Raw genomic sequence first — 24,425 nt, 5'->3', positions numbered from 1 at the left:
GTGACAGACCCCACACTACACATGGAGAACAGGTAGAGAGTGACAGACCCCACACTACACATGGAGGACAGGTGGAAAGGAGCATTTCAGAGGGTGAAAATGGGATGCCAATAATGCCGTCATGACAGCCGTACGCCTACTAATGGCTACCTGACTGCTGTGTTTTTACACCTAGGAGATCTGCACTATATTATACAAGCAATCACAGGTTTAACTCTACTTAACACCGATAAAAATGGAAAAAACAATGACAAATATTTAAAAAACATAAAAGTTACTATAGCTTCTTCTTTGACAGGAATATTATTAAATTCTAAGTAAAAAAAATAACACTTGTGGCCGCATGAAGCATTGTCCGAATAAAACTAAAAAAAAAAGCAGGGCCACCGCATGTGTGAAATCAGTGGGGTAAGACAAGGAAATGGGACTCGCAGGACCAGCTCACCTGTAAGGTTGTGCAAAGGCAAGTACAACCCTGCACAAGGCTTGAAAACAGGTATGAACGTGGCCGCTGCTCCACCCACGGTACCTGACCAGGTGAGACTCGAGCCTTGATAGAAGAGAAGCTGGAGATGTGGTGAGTTTTCGGCGCTGCCAAGTTCAGAAGAAACAAGGTGACCAGATGAATGGGAAAAGGGGGTCTTTATTGACAACGCGTTTCAGAGTTGTTCTATTTTCTCGGGTACAAAAAAAAGGAAATGCACAGTGGTATTACATAGCGGACAGCAAGAGACAGAAGAGGCATCTGGAATATGTGGCATGAATGAGGGAAATAAGGGTCTATACTGACAACGCGAATCGGAGTTGTTCTAACAGGGAGAAGCACGATCATATGATATGGTGAATAGGAATAACAAAATGATTGGATGGCCACCAGCAAACAGCGGACATGGATAATTGGATGGAGCACTAGGCCACGTTCACACGGTCAGTATTTTACATCAGTATTTGTAAGCCAAAATCAAGAGTGGAAAAATCAGAGGAAAAGTATAATAGAAACATATTTACCACTTCTGTATTCTCCCCCCACTTCTGGTTTTGCCTTACAAATACTGATGTAAAATACTGATCAAATACTGACCGTGTGCCTGTGGCTTAAGTACGGTAATCAGAAATAGTAAAACTTTTTTGCAACTAAAACATATGAGATAAACATACAGAGAAAGTACTATATACATATATATATATATATATATATATATATCCTTTGTCAGGCTGCATAATTTTACAACCTTAACAGGCTGCAGAGGTACAATTGTACTTTCATATATAACTCCACTGTGATATTTGGCCAATATATTCTGGACCAAAACTGCAGCAATGTCATGAAATTTCAGCCCTCTACGGCTTTTCGAAAAAAAAAGTTATTGCAATTTTAAAACGGAATAGTTACAATTGTACCTAGTCAGCCGGATGAAGGAGATTATAATATATATATATTTTATATATATATTTTATCATAAAAGCAATTCAACAAGTGTTCTCAATGGTTTCATTTAACCCTTCAGGGGACAGTGCGCAAAGTTTAATCTTTAATAGGATTTATGGTTAATTAGTTTTTGGTGACTGTTGCTGGTATTTGTTACAATGTTATCAAACAAGAGAAGACCCCCAGGATCCATTGAATGTTCTGTAAAAAAAGGTTTAGACAAGCCATTTTGTATATATATATATATATATATATATATATATATATATATATATATATATATATGTATATACTGTATGACGTAATATATACTATTTCTAGTATCCCGCCTGTGGTCGTTCGTCCCTCTCCTTCCAGTTTGGAGGCCGTTGGTTGGATAATGGAGTTGTGGAAGGATCGGGAATATATTAGAACATAGTTTACATTCTGGCTTTTAGTGGATTATTTTCTAGAATGATATTATCCCATGTTTTATTATTTCTGGACACTAATGCCCCGTCCAGTGATTGCGGGGGGCTATCTGTTCACCATGTTATGTGACTGTGCGTCTCCCTATTAGAAGACCCCTGAAACGCGTCGTCAATAAAGACCTTTTTTCTCATTCATCCAATCTTCGTTTCTTTTTTTCCGGATACGGCGGACCGTGAAAAACTCCACATGTTCCAGCTATTTCTTACGTCAAACTAATAAAGAAATCATTTTTATCAGAATCTTATTAGTAAAAAATGTAGGAAAAAAAATGCATTTTTTTTGGTCTCTTTAGTCTTTGGTAAAAAAAAAAAATGGATGAAAAGGATCAAAAAGTCCCAAAGTGCTAAAAATAAACTACAACTCGGAGCTAAAAAAAAAAAATAAGTTCTGAGAAAAAAAAGTGACAGCTCTTGGAGAGTGAAGAGAAGGGCCCAATGTCCACGCCCCGACCCCCGCGACCACCACAGCTCGGCCCCGACAGCTGCACATGCTCCGTGCGTTCCACTGAGGAGGAAGACAACACACAGGTCATGTGACCGGTCTGTGGCCACGTGACACCTACGTCACCAGCCGTTCCAGGAGCGTCTGAGATCTGGTCCCGTCCACGCTGGGGGGACAGTTTAGCAGGGTGCCCCCCGACCGGAAGTGAGCGCTGCGCCTCCCTGTGACTGGCAGCCCCGGGGCCCGGAGGGGAATGCTCTCATGTCGCAGGTGGCGGGTGCTGCCCCGGCGGCGGCCGGTGGCGGGAAGGAGAAGAAGGTCTCCTTGGGGAAGAAGCTGTTCTGGCGGCGCGGCGGGTTAGTGAGCCGCTTCCTGCGGACGCTCAGCGCCTTGTCCCACCTCAGTAATGAGCAGGAGGATGCCGCCACCAACACCGCCGCCCGGGACAAGAGCGGCTCCCCCGCCCGCCCCCAGCCGCAGGCCCCGGAGTCCCCGCTGCCGCCGCCGCTCCCCTGCCCGAGCCCCAGCCGCCTGCCCGGCCTGTCCGGCCTCAAGAACCACGGGAACACCTGCTTCATGAACGCCGTGCTGCAGTGCCTCAGCAACACCGACCTGTTCGCCGAGTTCCTGGGGCTGGAGCAGTACAAGGAGAGCGAGGCCTCGGGGAGCCCCCTACCCAGCCCGGGGACCCCGGACCGGGGCGAGGTGACCGAGCAGCTGGCCAAACTGCTGCGCTCCCTGTGGACCATGGAGTACACCCCGCAGCACAGCCGGGAGTTCAAGGTGAGCGGGGCTACAGGGACTGTGGGGACTACTGTTCCCAGCAAGCCCCAGCATCGTCACCGCGTGCCCCGACACCGCCACTGCAAGCCCTGACACCGCGAGCCCTGACACCATCACCGCAAGCCTCGACACCATCACTGCGAGCCCCTTCATCCCTACTGCGAGCCCCGACATCGTCACCGCGAGCCCTGACACCGCGAGCCTCGACACCGTCCCTGCGAGCCCCGATATCGTCACTGCGAACCCCATCATCCCTACTGCGAGCCCCGACATCATCACTGCGAGCCCCTTCATCCCTACTGCGAGCCCCGACACCGTCACCGCGAGCCTCGACACCGTCCCTGCGAGCCCCTTCATCCCTACTGCGAGCCCCGACATCGTCACTGCGAGCCCCGACATCGTCACTGCGAGCCCCGACATCGTCACTGCGAGCCCCGACATCGTCACTGCGAGCCCCGACATCGTCACTACAGCCCTGATGTCACCGACCTGCCACTGCTATCCCCAACATCATCACTACAGCCTCAACGTCACCGATCTACCACTGCGATCCCCGACGTCACCAACCTGCCACTGCTGTCGCCAACATCATCACTACAGCCCCAACGTCACCGACCTGTCACTGCTATTCCCAACATAATCACTACAGCCTCAACGTCACCGATCTACCACTGCGATCCCCGACGTCATCGACCTGCCACTGCGATCCCCAACATCATCACTACAGCCCCAACGTCACCAACCTACCACTGCGATCCCCGACGTCACTGACCTGTCACTGCTATCCCCAACATCATCACTACAGCCCCAACGTCACTGACCTGCCACTGCGACCCCCAACATCATCACTACAGCCCCAACGTCACCAACCTACCACTGCGATCCCCGACGTCACCGACCTGCCACTGCTATCCCCAACATCATCACTACAGCCCCAACGTCACTGACCTGCCACTGCGACCCCCAACATCAACACTACAGCCCCAACGTCACCAACCTACCACTGCAATCCCCGACGTCACTGACCTGTCACTGCTATCCCCAACATCATCACTACAGCCCCAACGTCACCGACCTGCCACTGCGATCCCCGACGTCACCGACCTGCCACTGCGAGCCCCAACATCATCACTACAGCCCCAACGTCACCGACCTGCCACTGCGAGCCCCAACATCATCACTACAGCCCCAACATCATCACTACAGCCCCAACGTCACCGACCTGCCACTGCGATCCCCAACATCATCACTACAGCCCCAACGTCACTGACCTGCCACTGTGAGCCCTATCATCATCACTACAGCCCCAACATCACCGATCTGCCACTGCTGTCGCCAACATCATCACTACAGCCCCAACGTCACCGATCTGCCACTGCTGTCGCCAACATCATCACTACAGCCCCAACGTCACCGACCTGCCACTGCGAACCCCAACATCATCACTACAGCCCCAACGTCACCGACCTGCCACTGCGATCCCCAACATCATCACTACAGCCCCAACATCACTGACCTGCCACTGCGAGCCCCAACATCATCACTACAGCCCCAATGTCACCGACCTACCACTGCGAGCCCTATCATCATCACTACAGCCCCAAAGTCACCGATCTGCCACTGCTGTCGCCAACATCATCACTACAGCCCCAACGTCACCGACCTGCCACTGCGATCCCCGATGTCACCGACCTGCCACTGCTGTCGCCAACATCATCACTACAGCCCCAACGTCACCGACCTGCCACTGCTGTCGCCAACATCATCACTACAGCCCCAACGTCACCGACCTGCCACTGCGAACCCCAACATCATCACTACAGCCCCAACATCACCGACCTGCCACTGCGATCCCCAACATCATCACTACAGCCCCAACATCACTGACCTGCCACTGTGATCCCCAACATCATCACTACAGCCCCAACATCACTGACCTGTCACTGCTATCCCCAACATCATCACTACAGCCCCAACGTCACCGACCTGCCACTGTGAGCCCTATCATCATCACTACAGCCTCAACGTCACCGATCTGCCACTGCGATCCCCGACGTCACCGACCTGCCACTGCTGTCGCCAACATCATCACTACAGCCCCAATGTCACCGACCTGCCACTGCGAGCCCCAACATCATCACTACAGCCCCAACGTCACTGACCTGCCACTGCGAGCCCCAACATCATCACTACAGCCCCAACGTCACCGACCTACCACTGCGATCCCCGACGTCACTGACCTGTCACTGCTATCCCCAACATCATCACTACAGCCCCAACGTCACAGACCTGCCACTGCGATCCCCGACATCACCGACCTGCCACTGCGAGCCCCAACATCATCACTACAGCCCCAACGTCACAGACCTGCCACTGCGATCCCCGACATCATCACTACAGCCCCAACGTCACAGACCTGCCACTGCGATCCCCGACATCATCACTACAGCCCCAACGTCACAGACCTGCCACTGCGATCCCCGACATCGCCGACCTGCCACTGCGAGCCCCAACATCATCACTACAGCCCCGACGTCACCGACCTGCCACTGTGAGCCCCAACATCATCACTACAGCCCCAACGTCACCGACCTACCACTGCGATCCCCGACGTCACTGACCTGTCACTGCTATCCCCAACATCATCACTACAGCCCCAACGTCACCGACCTGCCACTGCGATCCCCGACATCACCGACCTGCCACTGCGAGCCCCAACATCATCACTACAGCCCCAACGTCACAGACCTGCCACTGTGATCCCCGACATCGCCGACCTGCCACTGCGAGCCCCAACATCATCACTACAGCCCCGACGTCACCGATCTGCCACTGCGAGCCCCAACATCATCACTACAGCCCCAACATCATCACGACAGCCCCAAAGTCACCGACCTGCCACTGCGATCCCCGACATCACCGACCTGCCACTGCGAGCCCCAACATCATCACTACAGCCCCAACGTCACAGACCTGCCACTGTGATCCCCGACATCGCCGACCTGCCACTGCGAGCCCCAACATCATCACTACAGCCCCGACGTCACCGATCTGCCACTGCGAGCCCCAACATCATCACTACAGCCCCAACATCATCACGACAGCCCCAAAGTCACCGACCTGCCACTGCGAGCCCCAACATCAACACTACAGCCCCAACGTCACCGACCTGCCACTGCGATCCCCAACATCAACACTACAGCCCCAACGTCACCGACCTGCCACTGCGAGCCCCAACATCACTACAGCCCCAACATCATCACTACAGCCCCAACGTCACCGACCTGCCACTGCGAGCCCCAACATCATCACTACAGCCCCAGCGTCACCGACCTGCCACTGCGAGCCCCAACATCATCACTACAGCCCCAGCGTCACCGACCTGCCACTGCGAGCCCCAACATCATCACTACAGCCCCAATGTCACCGACCTGCCACTGTGATCCCCGACGTCACCGACCTGCCACTGCAATCCCTGACGTCACCGACCTGCCACTGTGATCCCCAACATCATCACTACAGCCCCGGCGTCACGACCTGCCACTGCGATCCCCGTCATCATCACTACAGCCCCAACGTCACCGACCTGCCACTGCGAGTCCCAACATCATCACTACAGCCCCAACGTCACCGACCTGCCACTGCTATCCCCAACATCATCACTACAGCCCCAACATCACTGACCTGCCACTGCGAGTCCCAACATCATCACTACAGCCCCAACGTCACCGACCTACCACTGCGATCCCCAACATCATCACTACAGCCGCAATGTCACCTACCTGCCACGGCGAGCCCCAACATCATCACTACAGCCCCAACGTCACCGACCTACCACTGCGATCCCCAACATCATCACTACAGCCGCAATGTCACCTACCTGCCACTGCGACCCCCAACATCATCACTACAGCCCCAACGTCACCGACCTACCACTGCGAGCCCCAACATCAACACTACAGCCCCAATGTCACCGACCTGCCACTGCGATCCCCGACGTCACCGACCTGCCACTGCTATCCCCAACATCATCACTACAGCCCCAACGTCACCGACCTGCCACTGCGAGCCCCAACATCAACAGTACAGCCCCAATGTCACCAACCTGCCACTGCAATCCCTGACGTCACCGACCTGCCACTGCGATCCCCGTCATCATCACTAGAGCCCCAACGTCTCCAGCCTGGGCCACTGCGAGCCCTAACATCACCAACCTACGTTGCTTTAGTTGTATTGTCCTTCCTTGGAAGTACTATGAATCACATTCCCCAACCCCCATGGTACTACAATTTCCAGCACCTCCCATCTCTCTCAATCTGTGCTTGGACTTCTGGTTCCTTGGAGGTGTCACGTTGCTTATGGGGTGATCTGGTACTCTGAATCTGTCATCTTTAGTTATCCTGTTAAATTAAATCAGTTGCTCTGTTCTCAGCCACTTCAGATCAGCATTATAATACCACTAGTGAATCAATTTTTTTCTGTGGTTTTGGGGATGTTTGCAAATGTAACTGGGTTCTCCCAACACCTGTCTGTAAGCCCCAATACTGCACGTATCAATGGATGTAGTTTGGGACCTGGTAAAGGCTATGGATGCCTTATAAAAGGGAGAAATGATGTTTAGATAATGTAAGTAGTTTCTTTTACATCTGGCTACAATCTCAATAACTTAATTCGTTTTCAGCCCTTCCTGATTTGCAGATTGTAACTTGCTCCATGTCAGTAATACATGCTGGATATGAGGTATGTGTGCCCTGGGTGCTGTTGCCTTCACTAGCTCTCATCTGCCAGCACAGCTTCATGTCTGCACTGATTTCCCCCAGCTCTACAGCCATTGAGAGATCTCCTCTCCGTTGTGCTGACACAGTGATGGTGAGGTGTGTGTGGTTCCTCCACCCTGAAGTCTTCAGCAAGTTCTCCCCTCTTTCTGTTCATCTATCTATCTTTAGCCTTCTCTGGACACTTGACTGTTTCTCCCACTCTCCGATGTTCCATGTACAACCTCTCCTGCTCCCCTCTGGTATCTCTGAGGCTATGTGCACTCAAGAGGTTTTTTTTTAGGATTGTTTTGGGAGTGGATCTGCTCCCAAATACTTTCCAAATTAATTTCCAAAATGGATTGGAGAACTCTTCCTATTAATTTATTTGAGAAATTCACTGTGCTGTTCTTCTGAGTTTTTGTTTGTTTTTGTTTTTTTTGTTTTTCTTGTGTGTTTTTTTTCATGAAGATATTTAGGAAACTACCTAGTGGAAAAAAAAAGTGCATATCATTTGTTTGAAGCGGATCCTGACGGAATCCACTCCAAACAAGGCACTGTCCAATCAAAAGGCTGCAGAAAAGAAAACAGAAAACTCCAAAAACTTCTCGAAATATGAATTTCTTGAAGTAGTTTTTGCTTGAAAACCTCATCCTTTCTGAATGACTTAAAAAAAACTCTTATGTGAATATAGTCTGACGCTGAGAGAAGGAAGGGGGAAAGTAGAAAGGGCGGTAAAAACCTGGAGCAGTGGTCTGTTGGATCTACAGTATGTTGGTGCATACCTTGACGATTGGTGGAGCAGCTTAGTATACATTTTTTTGCAAAAAAACGTATCAACTAAATACCCTGTTTTTTTTTCCATCTTTTGACTAGCACTTGCTTATTACTGTGATTTTTTTTTTTTTTTTTGCAACAGAGTATTTTTGGCCTCATTGTGCTCTCTTTTGTCTTCAGGTGTGCAGCAGGGCAGAACGCCAGGTGACCCTTAGGATACGTGCATACATATTCTGCCTGATAAAGGGCCACTAAAAATGACCATAATACACAGCAGTCTACAAAATACACTGCTGTGCATGTGTTCAGTTTTTTGGTTACTTGTTTTAAGGGTTCGGAAACCACAGAGTGGTTAGGAGAAGTAACATTCATTCTTCGGGCTGTTTGAAAATACTGAACATATGCACAAGTTGTTTTGACGTTGCTGTGTAAATGTTCATTTATTTTTAACGTTTATTGAGTGCTGTGCCACCGTATGCTCATGTCCTAAAAAGCGTATTTTGGAAGTAAATTTATAAGAAAAATATCAGTGAAAATTTTGGTGGAATCTTCAGGGTAAGGCTTCTTTCACACTTCAGTTGTTTGGCGTCAGTCACTTCCGACATAGTGACGGATCCGTCACAATTGTTGAGAAAACGATTCTAACGGATCCATTTTTTTTTACGGATCCGTTACTTGGGGGTTATCTGGGAAAAGTATCTACTTTTTGGAGCATGCGCAATTGAAAAAGCGGATTGGGGCGACGGATCCGCCGAAATGACGGTCGCGACGGATCCGTCGCCCATAGGCAGCCATTCTATGGAATGGCGGGCGCGACGGACCCGTTGCGATCCGCCATTTCGGCGTTGACAAAAAACGTTATAATGTCCATCTATCTCTAGATGACGTCCGCCAAATTTCGACGGATCCATCGCATGGCGGATGGAACGGACGACGATCCGTCACAATCCGTCGCTAATGCAAGTCTATGGGAAAATAGCGGATCCGTCAAAAAAAAATTACGGATCTGTTATTTGAGGAAAATGGCGGTTTTAGACTGACGCCAAACAACTGAAGTGTGAAAGAGGCCTAAGACACACATACAAGGCTAACAGGTACTGCACTGAGCGGCAGTAGGTGCCGTTCAGTGCAGTACCACTTAGCCTTGCATGTGCGGCTCACCCTGTGCTTCAATACCGGGCACTGCTGCACTCGAGGAGATCTGAGCTGGGTACCGTTGCCCCCTTAGTTTGTTTTTCAGTTATGGCCAAATTCTTTTTGGGAAAGTTAGAAATCTCAGAGCATTCTGCAGATGCAGTATCAGCTAACACTACTCCCAAAATGCATGCACCTCATCCCCTGTATATGGCTGGCACTGTGCTGTGCCCATCCCGCTTAAGGTGACGTTCTGGGGATTTGTCCTGACCTGATGTCGACTCCTGAGAATTAATGAGGAATGTTCTCTGTGCGGAGGAAGAAGCAAAACCTGCGCCCAGCCTGCTGCCGCTTCCTGCATAAGCCATAATAGTTCAGTGTAGCGAGCCTGGGAGCCAACGAGACTCATGCTCCAGCTTGCTGACTGTCACCTCGGGCTACTTGTATACTGGGTGTAACCCAGCATGTGATTATTTATTACCGAGAAGTTCTTGTGTGATGGAGGCCGCTGGATAATCTGTGGGGCAGCAGGAATGTGGCCGCCTGATACAGATCACATACATATTCATAGATGGTGGTTTTGTGCATTGTTTGCATTGTATCAGCTGAGGAGTGCAATGTCCGTCCAGGCTCTGTAAGGTCGGGTTATAGGATGGCACTGAATGTCACGTTCATTTTTGTAAGGAAAACGTTCCTGCGATGGATGCCGGTCACTGTTTCCCTGCAGCATGGATTTAACAAATGTTGATCTGCTGTAACATTACAACCGCTGATGGGTGAAGTGCCGTAATAATAATTGCACATGTAAAAAGGTGGAGAAATATTAAGCAGCAAGTGCACAGTCAAGGGTAAGAATTTGAGTAACTTTGACAAGGACCAAATTGTTGATTACTGGGTTGTAGCTTCTATTTTTATTTATCATGCTTATATAGTGCCAGCATATTCCACAGAGCTTTATTGATTTTATCATAACAATCTAAACTCCATGTGATTATGAGTTTTGAGTGGAAGAGGGATCCAAAGAACTTGGAGGAAATTCACGCAAACATGGGGGAAAACATTCAAACTCCGTGCCGATGCAGTCTTTGGTGGGATTTGAATTCGGGACCCCAGTGCTGTAAATCAACACTGTTAACCACTGAGCTGGTCTTGTGTTCCATTCCCGGCATACGGCTCTTGGGCGCGGGTCCCGGCATCTGGCGGCTCTTGTGCACTGTTCCCAGGCAGCATCTGGCGGCTCTTGTGCACTGTTCCCACGCATCTGGCGGCTCTTGGGCTTCGCTCCCAGGCATCTGGCGGCTCTTGGGCTCTGCTCCCAGGCATCTGGCTGCTCTTGGGCTTCGCTCCCAGGCATCTGGCTGCTCTTGGGCTCCGCTCCCAGGCATCTGGCTGCTCTTGGGCTCCGCTCCCAGGCATCTGGCTGCTCTTGGGCTCCGCTCCCAGGCATCTGGCTGCTCTTGGGCTCCGCTCCCAGGCATCTGGCTGCTCTTGGGCTCCGCTCCCAGGCATCTGGCTGCTCTTGGGCTCCGCTCCCAGGCATCTGGCTGCTCTTGGGCTCCGCTCCCAGGCATCTGGCTGCTCTTGGGCTCCGCTCCCAGGCATCTGGCTGCTCTTGGGCTCCGCTCCCAGGCATCTGGCTGCTCTTGGGCTCCGCTCCCAGGCATCTGGCTGCTCTTGGGCTCCGCTCCCAGGCATCTGGCTGCTCTTGGGCTCCGCTCCCAGGCATCTGGCTGCTCTTGGGCTCCGCTCCCAGGCATCTGGCTGCTCTTGGGCTCCGCTCCCAGGCATCTGGCTGCTCTTGGGCTCCGCTCCCAGGCATCTGGCTGCTCTTGGGCTCCGCTCCCAGGCATCTGGCTGCTCTTGGGCTCCGCTCCCAGGCATCTGGCTGCTCTTGGGCTCCGCTCCCAGGCATCTGGCTGCTCTTGGGCTCCGCTCCCAGGCATCTGGCTGCTCTTGGGCTCCGCTCCCAGGCATCTGGCTGCTCTTGGGCTCCGCTCCCAGGCATCTGGCTGCTCTTGGGCTCCGCTCCCAGGCATCTGGCTGCTCTTGGGCTCCGCTCCCAGGCATCTGGCTGCTCTTGGGCTCCGCTCCCAGGCATCTGGCTGCTCTTGGGCTCCGCTCCCAGGCATCTGGCTGCTCTTGGGCTCCGCTCCCAGGCATCTGGCTGCTCTTGGGCTCCGCTCCCAGGCATCTGGCTGCTCTTGGGCTCCGCTCCCAGGCATCTGGCTGCTCTTGGGCTCCGCTCCCAGGCATCTGGCTGCTCTTGGGCTCCGCTCCCAGGCATCTGGCGGCTCTTGGGCTCCGCTCCCAGGCATCTGGCGGCTCTTGGGCTCCGCTCCCAGGCATCTGGCGGCTCTTGGGCTCCGCTCCCAGGCATCTGGCGGCTTTTTGTGTGCCGCTCCCAGGCATCATTTGTGTGCGGCTCGCTGGCATCTGGCGGCTTTTGTGCGCTGCTCCCTGGCATCTGGCGACTCTTGGGCTCCGCTCCCCGGCATCTGGCGGCTCTTGGGCGCCGCTCCCCGGCATCTGGCGGCTCTTGGGCTCCGCTCCCCGGCATCTGGGTGCTATTGGGCGCCGCTCCCCGGCATCTGGCGGCTATAGGGCGCCGCTCCCCGGCATCTTGTGGCTTTTGTGCTCCGCTCCCTGGCATCTGGCGGCTCTTGGGCGCTTCTCCCTGGCATATAGAATGCTTAGTGCCTGCCAACAGTGGTCCAAGAAAGGGCAATTGGTGAATCGGCGACAGGATCATGGATGTCCACAGTTAATTTATGTGCATGGAGAGTGAAGGCTAACCCATTTGGTCTGATTCCACAAGATCGACTGTATCACATATTTCTTATGGCTGTGAGAGAAAGATGTCAGCATGCCTAGAACCACATTGTGCTGTGTAGTTACAGACAGATTGCCCATGCTGACTCATGTTCACCATTGAAGATGCATACAATGGGCACGTGAGTATCAGAGTTATATAACGAAGCAATGGAAAATGTGGCCTTTTCTGATCTCGTTTTCATCACTTTCCAGAGAAATTCACAGCACCAGGATGCCAAGCCAACAGAGGCCGAGTGATGGTGCAGTGTTCTGCTGGGAACCCTGTGTCCTGGTGTACATGTAGACCCAGTACTACCTCCCTAATCATGGTACAGACCTAGCACATCCATTCATGTAGGCTAATGACAGCAGCTTTTTCAGCAGATTATTGCCCTTTTCACACTGCATAAACTCTTTAGGAACGTGAAAGTGGGATTTCTTAAAAAAAATAAATAAATAAATTCCATATCTCAACTGATCATCTGGGATGTGCTGGAAAAAACGAGTCCGATCCATGGAGACATTATCCTGCAACTTACAAGCTTTATGATCTGCTGCAGATAGCACAGGACTCCTTCCCGGGTCTTGTGGAGTCCGGGCCTCATTGGGTCAGAGCTGTTTTGTTGGGATCAAGAGGATTATTAAACCAATTTTTCAGAAATCCACAGGATGCTGGGTGTTGTAGTTTAGTGACAGGTTGGAGACAACTACTCCAGTGAATTATTACACTGGGGAACCGTTTTATGCATTTATTCCATTCCTGGAAAGTCGTAGTAGATGATGAAGCAATGATTGTGACGTGTCGGCTGCCGGGTGAGACCTTGTTACTGCTTTCTCAGACTTTCCCTGCAGTGATACATTGTTTCCTCAGCGCCTGTTCAATTTCTTTTCATCGTTCTGCTGTCATCTCATCATTGTATTCAACCCTCGCCCTCATCTGGGTGAGGGTTGAATACAAGGTACTGCGGTGCCGGGTGGGGCAGTAGATGTTTGTATTATCATCCACACGATACACCTGAAAATGTAGGTGCAAGTCTGCCAGAATCCGGTTCTGCTTCCTCGTCCCATCAGATTAAGGTTCCTCCATGACATATCCTTTATAGCCACTGTCAGGCGTCCAGCACACACAGCCTATAATCACATCCTTTTAATGGCAGCATAAAAAAAGCTATTGGGAAGCCCATGATCCTTTTTTTTTTTTCCCTTAACTGTGGGAAGATGTAAAGTAGCGTACCACCCTATGCTTCACTGATTTATCTAGAATAATGATATACACTGGTGAGAGAAGGCAAAAGGTCATTTCTAGTGTATGTCCTAATTGGACTCGTTCAGAGCTTGTTTCGGGAGCCTTTATCTGTAAGGGTATGTGCACACGTTGCGGATCCGCAGCAGTTTTCCATGAGTTTACAGTACCATGTAAACCTATGGAAAACAAAATCTGCAGTGCGCATGCTGCGGAAAAAAAAATGCGGAAACGTAGCGTTGTTTATTCTGCAGCATTTCAGTTCTTTGTGCGGATTCCGCGGCGGTTTACACCTGCTCCATAATAGGAATCCGCACAAAATCCTCAAAAAAATTTGCGGTAATCCGCAGTGCGGTTTACCTGCAGATTTACCAAAATCAGTCCGGAAAAATCTGCACCACTTTCCTCAATGTGTGCACGTGGCCTTAAATGTGCCATGAGTGTGGCTTACGTATGGCACATGAAAGCGCTTTACATTACCATAGGGCTCTTTTGTTAAATGGAGGCCAAAAGGGAGTCCTTTTAGTCTTATAAAACAAAAAAGAGAGCTGTAAAAATTCAGTAGGTTCCACGCAACAATAGATAAAAACAAACATGACTTGCAGGTATTTAATGGGTACATCATTAGGGATCCGGATGGTCTATGGCCGACGGAGACGGTAAACCGCAGCCTCGTGGTGGAAGTCTGCTGCGTAGACGTTATTGTGAACACATGGTGGAAGAACTGGTGTCTCTTTGTTTTTCCTGCTCTGGGAAATCTGAATAAGAATCATTATGGCTGAAGAAGATTTTGGTATGGACACCTCCACCTTTACACAGACTGACCAAATGCATGTCTTAATGGGTATGTTACACACCGGGAGAGGTTCCCTCGTCAGGACTGGCTTTATAAAGAGAATCTGTCAGCAGGTTTTTGCTAGCTCACCAATGCATACAGACCCTGAATCCAACAATGTGTCACTTAGATTACTGGGTGCAGCCATTCTGACAGAGTTTTTAGATTTAGCAATGAAGCAAAGCTGAGAAAGCTTCCTCCGCCCACATCAGGCTCTGTATATACAATGTCCATAGACAGTGAGCTGCTTATTATAGGATGGGGAGGAGTTGGACTGCCAGGCACTAGTCCAGCAATGATAAGCTCCTGGTGCTAAAATAGTCATTGCAAGTAAACAACAGCACAGAGCTTGATAAGAGAGAGAGGCATCCCTGAAAATCTGTGTCTTAACCCCCACAGCATGCTATCTCCAGATTACATAGCAAACACCTGCTAACAGATTCCCTTTAATTAGATGTCGCTCTCACTAGTACATGATTCAACAAAGGATATCCATTAATTTATGTACCAAAGGAATGTCTGGCTAGCAATCTCACAAGCAGCTCTCACTGAAATTTTGCTTGGTCTTCCAAACCTTATCTTGACCTCCACTTTTCCTGTTATCGGCCATTTCTTAGTTACAGGGCAACTTGAAAACGCTTTGCTATCTTCTTATAGCCTTCTCCTGCTTTGTCGGCCTCCACAATTTTCATTTTCAGAGTGCTTGGCAGCTGCTTAGAAGAACCCATGGCCGCTGTTTTTTGGCACAAGGTCAGAGGAGTCTGGGTTTTTATAAACCTGGGAAATGTGCATCACCTAGCCCTTCTTATCGATGATAATGAACAAGTCATAGCCCTAACCTAATTAAGGTTTGAAACCTTGGTCAAAGTTATTTGAGCACACAAATCTCCAAGGGTGCATAAACTTTTGCATCGGCCCGCTTTCTTTTTTTTTTTTTTTGTAATTTATAAAATGTACAAGAATTTTTTTTTTTTTTTTGCTAAAATACAAAGGAAATGTCATCTTTAAGTTTAGGCCTTTAGAGATCACTTCATCTTCAAATTGCTTAACTGTTTACGATAACAGTAATTTTGACCAGGGGTGCCCAAACTTTTACATGCCAGTGTATATCGCAAAGTAGATTTATAACTAAAGATGCTCCAATATTGTTAGGCCGGGTTCACACTGCATTAACAGCAGCCCGTTCAACACATGCATTAACGGGCTGCTGTTGACGCAAGTGCTGACTTGTCACATCGCTAGCGCAGATAGAGCATCTGCTCGCTCCATCTGCGCTACCAGTGACGGACCCGGAAACGCTGCAGCCCGCGTCTCAGGGTCCGTCGCTCAATGACTGCACATCCCTAGCGCACGCCCATTGTGGGTGTGCGCTAGCGATGCGTCCGACAGGAATTAATAGCGGCCTTAACGGACTACGTTACACCGCATTATGCCGCGGTGTAACGTAGTCCGTCTGACGCCTATACCGCAGTGTGAACCCAGCTTTATTTCCGCAGCTATTTATTAAAATGAGGATGTCAGGAGGGCCTTGAGATGCTTTTTCCTATTTTGCCTACCACAGTACTATTACCATGTCTGTGGAATTGGACCACTTTTATCTTTGCCCCTCATCTGCACGCTTCATGTGACACAGCCATTTCTGGACATCTTGAGAATATTCCTACAGTAGAGGTCGGGCTCTTGACTTTATCTGATTACATTTCGACACATTGTTCAGAAACTGATTGTCCGGTGATCACCTCTGATTGCTGTAATTAAAGCAGTGACCTCAGAGGATAAAGATCAGCTTTCCATATGTTCTGCAGGACCAAGCAGCGATGTCTACAGGAAGGTGAACTCTCCCGCCTGCACCCACCACCACTTCTTAAAACTTGAATGGCATATACATCTTTTGAAAGGAAAACAAAGCCTGTATTGTAATCTGCCGTATTTCTGCCAAGTTGTGCGCTATAATAATCTTTATAATAATCTTCATTTTTTATGTAGCACTAACATATTCCGCAACGCTTTACAGTTTGCACACATCATCATCGCTGTCCCCGTTGGGGCTCACAATCTAAATTCCCTATCAGTATGTCTTTGGAATGTGGGAGGAAACCGGAGTACCCGGAGGAACCCCACACAAACACAGAGAGAACATACAAACTCCTTGCAGATGTTGTCCTTGGTGGAATTTGAACCCAGGACTCCAGCGCTGCAAGGCTGCTGTGCTAACCACTGAGCCACCGTGCTGCCCGCTATTAGTGCAGACGCATCCATTGCAAATACTCAACGTGCGAACATACCCGAGCATGGAGATCTTTGCACATAAAGCAGTGACTGTCCTACATGTAGAGGTCATTAAATGACTTTCTTGTGGCTGCTGCAGACGATCGCTGACCTCAGTCGTGGATTCCATCGCTGTATTGGATTGGCTCTGGAGCTGCACGGGGATTTTCAGGTCACGTTTTGTTTTTATTTTACAACCCTTTTTTATTTCTGCAGCTTGTTTAATTTCTTAGAGGGAACCTGTCACCCCCAAAATGGAAGATGAGCTAAGCCCACCGGCATCAGGGGCTTATCTACAGCATTCTGTAATGCATTCTGTAATGCTGTAGATAAGCCCTCGATGTATCCTGAAAGATGAGAAAAACAGGTTATATTATACTCACCCAGGAGCGTTCCCGCTGCGGTCTGGGTCCGATGGGTGTCCAGTCCGGGGCCTCCCATCTTCTTACGATCACGTCCTCTTCTTGTCTTCACGCCGCAGCTCCGGCGCAGGCGTACTTTGTCTGTCCTGTTGAGGGGAGAGCAAAGTACTGCAGTGCGCAGGCGCCGGGCCTCTCTGACCTTTCCTGGCGCCTGCGCACTGCAGTACTTTGCTCTGTCCTCAACAGGGCAGACAAAGTACACCTGCGCCGGAGCTGCGGCGTGAAGACAAGAAGAGGACGTCATCGTAAGAAGATGGGAGGCCCCGGACCGGACCGCGATGCCCATCGGACCACCCGCCCAGGTGAGTATAATCTAACCTGTTTTACTCATCTTTCAGGTTACATCGGGGGCTTATCTACAACATTACAGAATGCTGTAGATATACCCCTGATGCCGGTGAGCTTAGCTCACCTTCTATTTTGGTGGAGACAGGTTCCCTTTAAAGGGGTTATCCTGCCGGCCACATAGACCTGTTAATATACTTTATAGACGGCCATCGATGCAAAGTCAGTAGAGCATCTCGCCTCCTGACACGGAAGAAACAATTTCTAGATAACCCAATAAAACTTTTGTACAACTACTTTAAAAGCCATAGATTAGAAGGAATTAAAGCATCATAGTGTACAACGCCTGCATCCAGCTGAAAAGCACTTGAGGGTTGGAAGGAGCTTGGTAAGGAGAGAGATGTCGCTTAGATATTCTTAGCCAATGAGCATCTTTGGGGGCGTTGTCACTAATGCTGACTGGCTGAGAGCAGCGCACAGACAAGTCTTTACTTTTCATGACTGCCCCGCCCAAAGTCCTTTCCAGTTGAATGCAGTATTTAATATTAATAGTGCCCCAAGGAGTTGTCAGGGGGGAGAAGTTTCCATAGGTTTAGCCAGCTGCTGATGGCTCAGGCAGCAGAGATATTTCTATTGATTTCTTCAAATATTTGCTTATGGAAATGCGTATATTGGAACAAAGCCGTAAACGTTAAGTTAGTATGGTATGGGCTGAGCGTCTGTCATCGGTGTTGTGTATGTCACTTCTGTAATGTCTGCGGTGGTGTCTTACACGCGCGCTCATCAAGGTCTTAGACTTTGTATTTCTAGTTAAAAGAAGTGCGCTTTTCTGTTCTGCTACATAATGTCGCCTCTCGGCCGTAATACCAGTAATCACTGGGTGTTTTATCTGCAAAGGGAAATATAAAACTTAACCACAGAGATTGCCCCTGATGCGGGAGTCTGTGATCGCGCAGCAATTGAGCCGTTAAGTGCCGCCGGCAGAACAGGCCGTGGGATGTTTGCTGTTAAAAGCATTTGGCTGCAAAGGACATGGCTGTCGGACACCACACCGACAACCCACAATTACCATCGCAGAAGGGCCCTTCCTTTCTCATGCCAGTGTGAACTCTGCCGGGCAGAGCTTCGCTGCCATGGAAACGGTGATTAGACTCATTTAAGATTCTCCTGGGTCCTCTATACTTCTATCTCCAGCTAATGATTCCCATTCCAACGCTCTTGGAGAGTAATGCAGACACTTTGTATGTTTGTCATTTATTTATGTTTATTTAATGTGGTTTTGCTACTTTGCTTGTGTGGCAGGCTGGGCTTTGTGTACCCTAATCGTCAGGCGTGAAGCCTTCAGTACCCACAGTCCTCAAGTGTAAAGTGTTCTCCACGTGAGACCGAGGTGCGCTATTAGACTGGTATTAAATAGGAAAGAAGTGTAAAAGCTGAGTGCCCAGAATATTAATGTATAACAAAAGATGCTTTCCGGCTACAGTTACCTTAAGATAAAGCGGGGATCTCTGATGTCTGGCAATCCTCCTTGTTTGTTGGTCTCTTGCTTTTTTCCTTTCTTATTTCCGGCTTGCGCGTACCCTCTCGACCCTTCTGGCTTGCGTGTGTTTCTTGTGGCTTGTGTGCACTCTTTCTGGCTTGCGCATGCCCTCTCCCTGTTTCTGGCTTTTGCGTGCCCTCTCGCACTTTCTGGCTTTTACGTGCCCTCTCGCTCTTTCTGGCTTGCTCGCGCCCTCTCGCTCTTTCTGGCTTGCTCGCGCCCTCTCGCTCTTTCTGGCTTGCTCGCGCCCTCTCGCTCTTTCTGGCTTGCTCGCGCCCTCTCGCTCTTTCTGGCTTGCTCGCGCCCTCTCGCTCTTTCTGGCTTGCTCGCGCCCTCTCGCTCTTTCTGGCTTGCTCGCGCCCTCTCGCTCTTTCTGGCTTGCTCGCGCCCTCTCGCTCTTTCTGGCTTGCTCGCGCCCTCTCGCTCTTTCTGGCTTGCTCGCGCCCTCTCGCTCTTTCTGGCTTGCTCGCGCCCTCTCGCTCTTTCTGGCTTGCTCGCGCCCTCTCGCTCTTTCTGGCTTGCTCGCGCCCTCTCGCTCTTTCTGGCTTGCTCGCGCCCTCTCGCTCTTTCTGGCTTGCTCGCGCCCTCTCGCTCTTTCTGGCTTGCTCGCGCCCTCTCGCTCTTTCTGGCTTGCTCGCGCCCTCTCGCTCTTTCTTGCTTGCTCGCGCCCTCTCGCTCTTTCTGGCTTGCTCGCGCCCTCTCGCTCTTTCTGGCTTGCTCGCGCCCTCTCGCTCTTTCTGGCTTGCTCGCGCCCTCTCGCTCTTTCTGGCTTGCTCGCGCCCTCTCGCTCTTTCTGGCTTGCTCGCGCCCTCTCGCTCTTTCTGGCTTGCTCGCGCCCTCTCGCTCTTTCTGGCTTGCTCGCGCCCTCTCGCTCTTTCTGGCTTGCTCGCGCCCTCTCGCTCTTTCTGGCTTGCTCGCGCCCTCTCGCTCTTTCTGGCTTGCTCGCGCCCTCTCGCTCTTTCTGGCTTGCTCGCGCCCTCTCGCTCTTTCTGGCTTGCTCGCGCCCTCTCGCTCTTTCTGGCTTGCTCGCGCCCTCTCGCTCTTTCTGGCTTGCTCGCGTCCTCTCGCTCTTTCTGGCTTGCTCGCTTTTTCTGGCTTGTGCTCGCCCTCTCTTTTTCGCTCGTGATTGTGCGCCCCCTCTCTTGTGCCCCCCCTTAGTGCCGCTATCCATCTTTTTCATTATAATAATAATCTTTATTTTTATATAGCGCTAACATATTCCGCAGCACTTTACAGTTTACACACATTATCATCGCTGTCCTCGACGGGGCTCACAATCTAAATTCCCTGTCAGTATGTCTTTTTGAATGTGGGAGGAAACCGGAGAACCCGGAGGAAACCCACGCAAACACGGAGAGAACATACAAACCCTTAGCAGATGTTGTCCTTGGTGGGGTTTGAACCCAGGACTCCAGCGCTGCAGTGCTAACCACTGTGCCATCGTGCCGCCCTTTTCTTTGCACCAGATAGACTGTAGATCTCCAGTTTAACAAAAAGGGTTAAATGAAATTTTGTGCGCTCTCATTTCTTGCTCACTTTATTGCACTTGTGTGTCCATCTCTCTGTTGGCCCGCAGACTTTAATTGTTAGTTCTCACCCTTCCCTTTCTATAACTACAACTTCCTATGCTTCATTCATTGACAATTTCCTTTTTTTCTTCTTTGCCCTCAGACGGTGGTCTCCAGGAATGCCCTACAGTATCGGGGCACCTCCCAGCATGATGCCCAGGAGTTTCTGCTGTGGCTTCTGGATAGGGTGCACGAAGACCTCAATATCCTCGTCAAGCACAAGCCCCGGGTGTGTAATTACTTCCATCTTTAACAAATGTGCTGTATACAATTATATCTACAGGGCATGTGTGACCATCACCAAAATTTCTGCTGCAAGATATGAAAATAGAAAATCATCAGCTTTGAAGGTCTAGAACCACAGGAGATGTGTAATGGCCCATCCATGCACCCCACATAGGATGAGCCAGTATTTCTATGTTAGGAAGTGGTCAATGGTTTTCATCCACCTGCTGCTGAGAAAATAAAAGCCATATAGTCTCTGCCCACACGGCTCCAGTGTGTGTATGGGATTGTACCATTTTAGAGATTGGGATGATGCCCGACTAGAATCATAAAAGTAGGTCTTAATGCTGGCAGGGGTCTGCTATCCACTTTTAGCTGTACAGTGTTTGATAGCATTAAAGTTTTTACTGCAAGGACCTCCCCAGTCAACCAAATGCGATCATTCATTGACTTGACGGGCAGCATGTCCGTATGGATTATTTGAGCCTCTGCCTGCATTGATGGCAGCTTTTTCATGGTGGGGCATCTGAATAAAATTCTTTTAATTTTGCAGCCACCCCTGGAAGAAGATCTGACCGGAGAGGGGCCACCATTTCCAACCAGCGGGACCTTTGTCCAGGAGCTCTTCCAGGCACAGTATAGGTATTGTACAGTGCAGAGTATCTCCTGTTTTCTCCTTGTTTCCCGATAACCTATATGTTATAACCTCTGTGTGTGTAATATGTTCTACTCGTATCTCCTCCTTTAATGCATCGTCTATTGCTTTCACTGTTAACTCTTTCCTCGTAGGTCCTCCTTGACGTGCCCACATTGTCAGAAACAGAGTAACACTTTTGACCCTTTCCTCTGCATCTCTCTACCCATCCCCTTGCCTCATACACGGTAAGAATAAGCATATAATGTGTGACCGGGTGCTGGCATTACATCGCTGGGTGCAGCACTGGTCCCCATTTGCCCTCATTGACATCTGGGATCTGTATTGTGGTTATCCTATATTGCCGGGATATACATCTGTTGGATGGGCCATAGGGATCCATACTGCACCACTTTGTGTCTTCATCATGGCATAGTAAATGTCCTATTACAGAGGTGTTGCTTTCAGTGGTGTCATCCGCCAACATGTACTAGAATTTGGCACAGTGTAGCCTTGCAGCGCTGAGTTCCTGGGTTCCACAAAGGGCAAACATCTGCAAGGAGTTTGTACGTTCTCCCCGTGTTTGTGTGGGTTTCCTCCGGGTTCTCCGGTTTCCTCCCACACTCCAAAGACATACTGATAGGGAATTTAGATTGTGATCCCCATTGGGGACAGTGCATATAATATTTGTAAAGCGCTGTGGAAATAAAGGCGCTATATGAGTAAGTAAAATAAATAAACATTGCTGAACAGGCAGTCCTATTGTTATCTGACAATAGTAGATTTCCCAGCAGCACTTGCTTCTCCTCAGTACTGCAGACCCCTCCCCCCTCCTATGTCTCCTGAATAGCCCCATTTCTCTGAGTATTCTGTAAAATAATCCAAGTGTAGCATTCACCTTAAGGTACCGTCACACTTAGCGACGCTGCAGCGATACCGACAACGATCCGGATCGCTGCAGCGTCGCTGTTTGGTCGCTGGAGAGCTGTCACACAGACAGCTCTCCAGCGACCAACGATCCCGAGGTCCCCGGTAACCAGGGTAAACATCGGGTAACTAAGCGCAGGGCCGCGCTTAGTAACCCGATGTTTACCCTGGTTACCAGCGTAAAAAAACAAACAGTACATACTTACATTCAGCTGTCTGTCCCTTGCCGTCTGGTTCCTGCACTGACTGCTGACCGTAAAGTGAAAGTGAAAGCACAGCACAGCGGTGAGTCACACAGCGGTGACTCACCGCTGTGGCTGTGCTCTGCTTTCACTTTACGGCCAGCAGTCAGTGCAGGAACCAGACGGCAAGGGACAGACAGCTGAATGTAAGTATGTACTGTTTGTTTTTTTACGCTGGTAACCAGGGTAAACATCGGGGTACTAAGCGCGGCCCTGCGCTTAGTTACCCGATGTTTACCCTGGTTACCAGCGAAGACATCGCTGAATCGGTGTCACACGCCGATTCAGCGATGTCTACGGGGAGTCCAGCGACGAAATAAAGTTCTGGACTTTCTTCCCCGACCAGCGATCTCCCAGCAGGGGCCTGATCGCTGCTGCCTGTCACACTGGACGATATCGCCAGCGAGGACGCTGCAACGTCACGGATCGCTAGCGATATCGTCTAGTGTGACAGTACCTTTATACTCATGTGCCTTGTCCGCTTTGCTATCTACATCAGTTAAGCAGCATGGTGCTTTTTTATCATTAAGCTGGTTCTAGCAGATATCAACTCTCCTGTGCTCCTTCACAATGGAGCATCTAATTGCTAGGTAGTGCAGAGCAGTGTTTGCTACCTGCTGCTGACAGAGCAGATTCATCAAACTACAAATGCTGCCCCGTTGAAGGATATGATGGAGAATAATCCTCTGCCTAGTGCGGCATTTGCAATTTCACATCACTGGTCTCTCAGCGGCAGTAAGCGCTACTTCTCCTAGCTCCACTATATACAGATCCATCATGCAGAATATCACTGCTCAGCCCCTGTATATACAACCCCATCCTGCAATGTATCATTCTTTCAGTCCCTCTATATGTAGCCCGATTCCTTATATCACTCCTCTCAACCTTTCCATATACAGACACATTCTGCAGTATATCACTCCTCAGCCCCTCAATATACAACTCCATCTTGCAGTATATCAGTACTCAGTCCCCACCTATACACAAGCCCCATCTTGCAATATATCACTCCTCTGAGCCCCTCATTATACAGCCCTGTCTTGCAGTATATCATTCCTCTCAGCCCCTCAATATACAGCCCCATTCTGCAGTATATCTCTTCTCAACCCCTCAATATACAACCCCATCCTGCAGTATAGCAGTACTCTCAGCCCCCTCCTATATACAAGCCCCTTGCTGCAGTATATCACTCCTCTCAGCCCCCAAAATATACTGCCCCGTCCTGTAGTGTATCACTTGTCTGAGCCCTTCAAAGTACTGCCCCTTCCTGCAGCATATCACTCCTCTCACCCCCACCTATATACAAGCCCCATCCTGCAGTGTATCACTCCTCTCGGCTCCCTCATTTATAGCCCCTCACAGAATGACTTTGACAGCAGGGAGGGAGGTCATACCTGGGGGTAAATCCATTGCAGCTACTGAAGCCAGACTGGTCCTTGGTGATTGGCAAGGTTGAAATGGTTTTGGCATAAATATTAGAGTTTGGCCAGGGTACAAAGGACATCACTAGATTGCAGACAGAGGGCTATAGTTGTGGTTTTGGAGGTTCGGGGAGACCTGGCGTGTTCTTTTTAACTACTGGTGTGCACGTAAGTACTTACATAAAACCCCATATATGCTGCACCCTGCGATATTG

General features: G+C 50.0%; 1 protein-coding gene across 2 annotated transcripts in view; it reads left to right on the top strand.

Annotated features, from left to right (window-relative positions):
- Positions 1 to 2,476: 2,476 nt before the first annotated feature.
- Positions 2,477 to 24,425, top strand: part of USP31 (ubiquitin specific peptidase 31) — a 48,681-nt gene continuing 26,732 nt past the window's right edge. For both annotated transcript variants that reach the window (XM_069734350.1, XM_069734349.1), the window contains exons 1-4: positions 2,477 to 3,124; positions 20,865 to 20,990; positions 21,540 to 21,628; positions 21,776 to 21,868. In XM_069734350.1, coding sequence (XP_069590451.1) covers positions 2,603 to 3,124; positions 20,865 to 20,990; positions 21,540 to 21,628; positions 21,776 to 21,868 — 830 coding nt within the window. In that variant the 5' untranslated portion in view covers positions 2,477 to 2,602. The remainder of the gene's footprint in view (positions 3,125 to 20,864; positions 20,991 to 21,539; positions 21,629 to 21,775; positions 21,869 to 24,425) is intronic.

Source organism: Ranitomeya imitator, chromosome 7 (genome assembly GCF_032444005.1).
Source record: "Ranitomeya imitator isolate aRanImi1 chromosome 7, aRanImi1.pri, whole genome shotgun sequence".
Taxonomy (NCBI): Eukaryota; Metazoa; Chordata; class Amphibia; order Anura; family Dendrobatidae; genus Ranitomeya; species Ranitomeya imitator.
The sequence above is the reverse complement of the archived record's forward strand: the minus strand, read 5'-3'. Positions and strand labels throughout refer to the sequence as shown.